This window comes from Protobothrops mucrosquamatus, unplaced genomic scaffold (assembly GCF_001527695.2).
Source record: "Protobothrops mucrosquamatus isolate PMUCROS unplaced genomic scaffold, P.Mucros_1.0 scaffold1007, whole genome shotgun sequence".
Lineage (NCBI taxonomy): Eukaryota > Metazoa > Chordata > Lepidosauria > Squamata > Viperidae > Protobothrops > Protobothrops mucrosquamatus.
The window spans coordinates 10,065-18,413 of record NW_015387243.1 but is presented as its reverse complement, the minus strand read 5'-3'; the positions used below and the strand labels follow the sequence as shown (position 1 = coordinate 18,413).

The following is an 8,349-nucleotide window of genomic DNA, read 5'->3' as shown; positions in this document are numbered from 1 at the left end:
AGAAAAGGTGGCGGAACTCAAACCTGGCCACGCCCTCATCAAACCCTAGGACCGCCCCTTTAGAGAACAGGAATGCAAGTAAAATTTGGGAGGGGCTATTTCCGGTGTGGGAGGGGCTATTTCCGGTGCGGCCGGCCCGGAAAAAGGTGCCGGAACGCGGTTCCGCCGCGTTCCGGCTGAAAAAAAGCCCTGATTGTAACCCTCCCTTCAGAACACGAGAGCCAGGCGGTTTGCTTGGTTCAGGAGACATCTTTGGAGTTACAATTGTTTTTCCCTCAGAATAACTGATTTACCTGTGTCCTTCCGGCATCTTGCACTAGGTAGGTTGGCAATTCTAGGCTCAGGGCAAGTGCGTGCAGTTCCAGCAACTGGTCTGTGTTGACTCCCTGAAGCACAACTTTCTTTGCACTAAGAAGGGGCAAAGCATACTTCATGGTAAGACCTACACACACTGTCTGCTTGGCTATGAGTCTAACTGAAACAAATTATAAACACAATTCGACAAAAACTTATATATATATATAAATAAAATATAGAAAAAACGAACACCAGGATAAAAATAAAACAAACCTGTTTAATACAAACAAGTTTGTAAGTAAGTAAGTAAGTAAGTAAGTAAGTAAGTAAGTGAGAGCTACGGGCGAGACAACGGCGGCCGTAGGGGAAGATGACAGCCCTACAGGGCATTTGAAATGCAGATTGAGAGATCGCTCCAAAATGAGAGGGGGGGGAGAGATAGGGGGCAGAGACAGTTTGACAGCCGTCCCCCAGGCACTCGCACGCGCGCTAGAAAAGTAATGGAGGATTTGGGCATAACCACCGGGTCCACCAACAGGCTGCCAGATGTGAATCAACTTAGCACATTGCAGATTACGCGCTCGAGAAGCCGGGCGCAGAGACAGGTAGCTATATAGGCAAGCTTCCTAATCACCTAGCATTCCAACCCTGATGACGTCGGCAGTTCCCGGCTACTTTCGAACCATTGAGAAAATGAATGTTTGAACAAACATAATTTGTCCAAACAAAATAAAAATAGGACCACAAGCAAAAAAGATATAAAATAACTATACACAAACGGGTCCTAAGCGTAAAAATTACAATAATTCCTATATACGACTTCAGATATGGAAAACTGACCGGTTTGGTTGGGTAATAGAAGGTCACAAATGGATTTGAACATTTTATATAAACTGGGTTTTAAAGGTCAATTAATGACTTAGCGTGATGTATGAACCAACCACTCTAGTAAACGAACCCGAGAAGAAGGTCCCTGCACTCCATTTGGGATAACTCTGTGGGACAAGAGTTATTCTAATATCGGAGAAATAGTGGAATAGGATCATTGAAGAAAGGATGCCAAAAATGAAACGTGAATGACAAAAATTAAAAGAATGTTTTCATTATTTTAAATAATTAAATTGAACTGTTGAATTGTCCTGTGACGAGTTGCCCGTGGTGAGTTGGCCATGGAGAACTGTCCCACAGCAAACTGACTGTGGCAAGACGGCTGTGGTAAGTTGGTTATGGCGAGTTGTTCCATTCGGCCACCCCTAGATTAGGAGAGGCAAATCTCTGGATCTTAAACCTTTATATGGGGCTAAAACCATCTAGAAGCCCTTTCATCTCTTAAACCACCTTTCCTAAGTGTCAAGCTGATTTAAGGGCCTACTGAAAGGTTTACACAACTAATTTTGTCCTTAGTCCCAGTCCCAAGGCCACAGAAGCTAAAAGTGCCACCCTAAAAGTTCTTATAACCCATTGAATCAAATTTTATCAATAAACATAACTGACTTTAATTCACACAATGTTGTCTGCTGTAAATCATGGTTTACAAACTAAAATAGCTGGGCTTATACCACATACTAAGCCAAGGTCAATAGCATTACATTAGACTTATACACCGCTTCTTCACAGTGCTTTACAGCCCTCTCTGAACGGTTTACAAGTCAGCATATTGCCCCCCAACAATCTAGGTCCTCAATTTACCAACCTCGGAAGGAGGAAAGGCTGAGTCAATGTTGAGCCGGTGAGAATCGAACTGCTGGCAGTCGGCAGTCAGCAGAATTAGTCTGCAATACTGCATTCTAACCACTGTGCAACCAAGATGCATTGTTGTATCAGAATAAATAAAATAATAAATACAACCAGAAAGGTGACAGAGGATTCATCCCCTAACCAAGCTTCATTTATGAACAAAACTGAGACTGAATATAAAAGAATCCCTTTTGGATTTCTGGCCTAGACCTTGAAGCTAAAGAATCCCGTAAATCATGGTTTGTTTGCAGCCTAATTTGTATAATATAAAGGAATTGAGAGATGGCCTCGGGGAAAATATGGAATAAGCATTAATTGTAGAAAAGGTCATATGCTCCAGGAATTGAACCAAATAAAAAAAGCTCAAAATAACTCTTGTCTTGATTTTCTTTAGCATGAAATGAGATAGAAAATTTTGGACACACTTTCAAGATTCTTTATAGCCTAAAGCAATGTTTCCCAAACCTCAGCTACTTAAAGATGTGTGGACTTCAACTCCAAGAATTCCCCAGCCAGACATCCTATTATATTAAATTAACACAGACACGCTGTTTTATTGCCTTGGTTATCAGCTTTAGCACAATCACGTGTACTCATCCAGTTGGAAATTTAAGTTGCTTAATCCTAAACTGTGCTCATTCAGTTTAGTGGTTTACTGCAACACACTGAGCCATTAAGTGGTTTATTTGCTTTTGGTTTAGCTGCATCTTATGGGACGCCAGCTGTTGTAGTTTGTAAAACAAAAGCTTTCCATCCTGTGCAAACTGAATATAAACCAATGCAATATATATATATATATATATAATTAAGCAACTAGGTTTAACAGAATCCTGGAAAAGATAGCCAAGTCTCATTTCCTTACCCATGCTCATCCCATCGGTTGATCATGTCCCTCTGACTTGGCTTTTCATGCACCAGCTGGAACAAACCAATGGCTGCATGCCCCACCTGAGCAGCGATCTGTGGAGGAAAACACCCCAAATTAGGGAGAACAACTTTTTGTCTTGCTTCTGCTGAAATTATTCTGCTGCCCCTATTGAGCAGCAGTTAGACGGCAATATTGCAGGCAAACTCAGCCACAGTCTGGAGTTTGATCCTGACACGGCTCAAGGTTGACTCAGCCTTCCATCCTTCCGAGGTTGGTAAAATGAGGATCCAGATTGTTGGGGGCAATATACGCAAATAATGCTTCTACATTGTAAACTGTTGAGAGAGTGCTATAAAGCACTATGGGGCAGTATATAAGTCTAAGTGCTATTGCAATATCCCTAGCCCAGGGGTAGGCAACCTTGGCTCTTTTATGACTCGTGGACTTCAACTCCCAGAATTCCTGAGCCAGCGTGGCTCAGCTTGGAAACCTCTCCCTTTTCCCTCAGCATGGCTGGCTCAGGAATTCTGGGAGTTGAAGTCCACGAGTCATAAAAGGGCCAAGGTTGCCTACCCCTGCCCTAGGGAAGGACTCATTCATTACCTGCAAGATATATGTAGGAGTCTAGTTAGAAATCCTGACAAAATTCATCTTGTAAACATAGATCAACAATACAGGCGGTTCTGGGTTAAGATGATGTTCCATTCCCTAAGTGTGTCATCAACCTGAATTTGTATTTAAATTGGAACTCATACAGGTAGTCTTCATCCTACAGCCATTCATTTAGTAACTGAAGATACGGTGTCATTAAAAAAAAAGTGATTTATGATTGCTTTTCACACTTATGACTGTTGCAGCATCTCCATGGTCATGTGATCAAAATTCAGACGCTTGGCCACTGGCCTGTATTTATTATCGGTTGCAGTGTCTCCCAGGGTCACGTGACCACCTTTTGCAACCTTCTGACAAGCAGAAATCAATGGGCAAGCCAGATTCACTTAACAACCATGTTACTAACTTCACACTGCAGTGATTCACTTAACAACTGTGGCAAGAAAGGTCGTATGAGGGGGAAAAATTCACTTAACAACTATCTCGCTGAGCCATGGAAATTTTGGGGTCAATTGTGGCTGTAAATCGAGGACAACCTGTATTTACAAATGGACTGGGTTATTACTGAAAATGGTGGACAACATTGTCTTTTCTTGAACTGATGAACCACTGAAAGCCACGCATTGTTTTCAGAAACTGCTGAAACTAGCTTGTATGTTAAAAATATGTGACTTCGGCGGTTCCTGAAAGCACTGCCTGGCTTCGGTGCTAGAAGGACAATGCTGTCTGCCATTTTTAGTAATAAGCAGCCTGTTTGTAACTAAGGGTTGTTTTTAAGTTGGACAATCTTAATGTGGAGTTTAGGCAGACTTAGTACTGTGGATTGCCTGTACTCAGAGGACTTAAGTACCCATTACTCACACTTGTTACTGAGCCAGTTTTCACATTTGTCATATTAGAAGAAAACGGACTAAGCTTTTCAAAAGCTTTTCAAGTTGTAGAATGATTCTCTAGATTAAAGGTAGGCAACCTTGGCTCTTTTATGACTCGTGGACTTCAACTCCCAGAATTCCTGAGCTAGCCATGCTGAGGGAAAAGGGAGAGGTTTCCAAGCTGAGCCATGCTGGCTCAGGAATTCTGGGAGTTGAAGTCCACGAGTCATAAAAAGAGCCAAGGTTGCCTACCTCTGATCTAGAAGACTATTGGTTTCAGCCTTGGATCTGCCCCTAAGTAATGAAATCAGATAAAAAAATTAGGGTCAGTTTAAAAGATTAGGAGGCAATAATAACCCAAAGCGTTTACCTTTCCAGTTCCCATGGAGAGTTCCATGTTTACCACAAAGACCATCTTGTGGTGTCTGCTTGGGAGAAGATTGACATCGCTGCCCTGTGCCTCATCTTCATCCTGGAAAAGAGAGTTTGACAGTAATAAAGTTTTCTGTTTAATGAAGTATATATGAAATCATACAGGAGGGATATTAAAGTGTCAAACTATGACTGGGGACACCCAGGTTTAAATCTTTGGTCATCCATGAAGTTCATAGGATAATCCTTGGCCAATCACCAGCTCTATGTCTACCTCTATGTCTACTGGAGAAGAGCCTAATGCTGGGAAAGATTGAGGGCAATAGAAGAAGGGGACGACAGAGAATGAGGTGGCTGGATGGAGTCACTGAAGCAGTAGGCGTGAGCTTAAATGGACTCCAGAAGATGGTAGAGGATAGGAAGGCCTGGAGGAACGTTGTCCACGGGGTCGTGATGGGTCGGACATGACTTCGCAACTTAGAACAACAATGTCTACCTTATTCATAGATCAGTTAGATAATGTGCAAAGGAACACAAATAATGATGGGCACTACTTTGAGTTTCTTAAAAGAACAATAGGAAGTAGAGGTAGTCCTCAACTTACGACCACAACTGAGCCCAAAATTTCTGTTGCTAAGCAAGACGGTTGTTGAGTGAGTTTTGCCCCATTTTATGACCTTTCTTGCCACATTTGTTAAGTGAATTGTTGCAGTTAAGTTAGCAACACAGTTCTTAAGTGAATCTTGCTTCCCCACTGACCTTGTTTATCAGAAAGTTGCAAATCGTGATCACCTGACCCTGGGAAACTGCAGCCATCATAAATATGAGTCACTTGCCTGCAGCCATCATAAATATGAGTCACTTTGATCAAGTGACCATCAGGATGCTGCAATAGTCGTATGTGTGAAAAACAATCATAACTCACTTTTTTCAGTACCATTGTCATACCTTTGAGCAGTCATTAAATGAACTGTTGTAAGTCAAGGACTAACTGTATTCTGCCCTCCCCATCAGCAAAATAGATGCCACTACTTCAATGTTATTAATCTTATACACCACAGTAGAAAAATTCTTCTATTTATGAACTGGTTATATTCCAAGATGTTCTCCCCTTGTATTCCATTAACGGTTTATGATCACTCTTGTCCTTAATTCCAGACATTCACAGTCACTAAAGTACACACCATACACAGTCACTGCACATCTCCCAACTTCAGGGACCTTCTAGGTTGGAGTTGCTGACAGGTTTGTTCACACCAAAAAAATCTGCTTGAGACTTATATAATAAATTACACTATTCATAAATAGTATAATGTCTGTAATTTGTAAGGTTCAAGCAGTTAATGTGCATATCATATTTGCTGCAGTCTTGCAGTCTGTATCATTACAGTCCATCTATATAATTGTTCCAAATCATAACTATTTCCTGGGGACAGGGAGAAGTATTTCCTGCCACTTCAGGAAGAACAGATGATTCTCAAGGAATGTTTAATTCAGAAGTCCTTTTTAAAAAAAAGGCCTTAGTATTGCTGAATCCTGAATTGGTTTTGGAATAATTGCTCATAGATAGCTTTGCTTCTGTAGAAAACTAGGTGACATTCTGAAAAATTGAGAGGCCACAGATTTCCTGGTGGAAGCAAGACTGAATTTTGACATTTAAACTAAGTTTAAGTCTGTGTAATTGTGTTATGTAAATAAGCATGTACAATGATATAGTCCTTTAATCAGAATACGTGTGCAATTCAAGCCTTGATCTACATTTCAAATCATTTATTTCCTAAGATCTAAGAAACATGTTTTCATCCCTAGTGAACAGCATCATCCATATACTCTTCAATATAGGTGATTTATAATTCTATTAAGAAATTTAGGTAATTAAATTATAAGTATACTTAGTTTTAAAGTGTGGGACAGACTTGCAGATGCATGTTTCACATTTTATTTATTTGCTTCATGCTGCTCCAAGCAAATTAATTCTAAGTTGGATACAAGTTAAAGTGTTTTCTATTATGTTTTTTTTTCTTCAAACAAAGCTATTCAGAACACAGAGATGGTGGTAGCTTTTTTAAAATTAAGGTAAGGGTCACTTGTAATAACATCACTTTTATCACCCAGAAAATTTGATACTATCAAAGATATGTTCATCTTTCAGGTACCACTAGACCAGGGGTAGGCAACCTTGGCTCTTTTATGACTCGTGGACTTCAACTCCCAGAATTCCTGAGCCAGTTATGCTGGCTCAGGAATTCTGGGAGTTGAAGTCCACAAGTCATAAAAGAGCCAAGGTTGCCTACCCCTGCACTAGACTTTTGCTGCTTTGCTACTACAAATTAACACCATACAGTTCTGGAAATGCATCAATACATAAGCTATCCCTCTCCCCCATTCAATTAAGATTTGTAATTCAGCGTTTTTGATATCCCTACAAATATATGAATCCTTTTCAGATCTATTATCTCCTGAAGGAAAATATTTCTGCCTCCGGGGGCGTAAATAAAAGCAATTGACCATTATCCAAAACGCTGTCAAATTATTTGTAGGATAGGCTTGCTGATCGCGCTTCAAGCCCTCGCCTGATGGTGCATACATTAAAAAAAAAAAGGGAGCTAGGCCAGAAACTGATTTTTAACTGGGTCAGAAACGGAAATCCAGATTGTAAGCAGATACCTGGGAGTCGAGACCGCTGCTGAAGTAAAGCTGCGCCGCCGCTTCAGCAGAATGACCACCGGTGAGCGCCAGAGCCTGGAGGCAAGGAAAGAGGGGAAAAGATGGGAGATTGCAGGAAGAAATAAATCGGACGGAATGGATCCCAACCCACGCCTGGTTCCGATCCACTGATAAAGACGACCCACCCTCCGGGCTGCAGCCTCCGGAATCCCCAGATCCAGCAGGAGAGCGAAGAGAGACTCATCGATGCTCGCGTCCGAATCGGGCGATTGCGACTCCATTCCTTACAGCTGCCGGCGCTCTGCCCACCCATTGGCCACTTCTCTCGCTTCTCGACCAATGACATGATAACGTGCTCCGTTCGTCATCGCTTTGGGACCAATGGCCCTGCCAGTTCCTTACATGACAACTATTGTCTGCGCCCGTAGCGGGGCGCGGTTCGCTTTTAATGGATCGGGTTTCACGTGGATTTCCAGGAGCAGGCTGGGGATTATGGGGGTTGTAGTCGAAGGGGCTGGTTTTTTTTTTTTCGTGCAGCTGCTGATAAAAACAGGATCACCAACATGATCGCCAAAGTCCGATAACGGATATGGCACAAGAAGAAGAAGTCCAACGTATCTGGAAAAATACGTGCTGATAGCCTATAAAGCAGGGGTCTTCAAACTTGGCCCTTTTATGACTTGTGGACTTCAACTCCCAGAATTCCTCAGCCAGCATGTCTGGCTGAGGAATTCTGGGAGTTGAAGTCCACAAGTCATAAAAGGGCCAAGTTTGAAGACCCCTGCTATAAAGGTAAAAGTAGCCTTAACCACTACATCCAGGTGGCTCTTACAATAATGTCTGTGTTATTAACATAGCTGTGTAAAGAAGCTGAATTTGCACAAGAGACTGCATCTGTTGTGTGAACTTAGCCATCCGCATTTT

General features: G+C 41.8%; 1 protein-coding gene across 1 annotated transcript in view; it reads right to left on the bottom strand.

Moving 5' to 3' along the window:
• LOC107290927 (probable peptidyl-tRNA hydrolase 2) overlaps nucleotides 1-7,732 on the bottom strand; it is an 11,868-nt gene extending 4,136 nt beyond the window's left edge. Inside the window, exons 1-5 of the mRNA XM_015819869.1 lie at nucleotides 7,611-7,732; nucleotides 7,426-7,500; nucleotides 4,757-4,858; nucleotides 2,897-2,994; nucleotides 294-408 (exon numbers count right to left, since the gene is read on the bottom strand). Coding sequence (XP_015675355.1) covers nucleotides 294-408; nucleotides 2,897-2,994; nucleotides 4,757-4,858; nucleotides 7,426-7,500; nucleotides 7,611-7,706 — 486 coding nt within the window. The 5' untranslated portion in view covers nucleotides 7,707-7,732. The remainder of the gene's footprint in view (nucleotides 1-293; nucleotides 409-2,896; nucleotides 2,995-4,756; nucleotides 4,859-7,425; nucleotides 7,501-7,610) is intronic.
• Nucleotides 7,733-8,349: the final 617 nt, after the last annotated feature.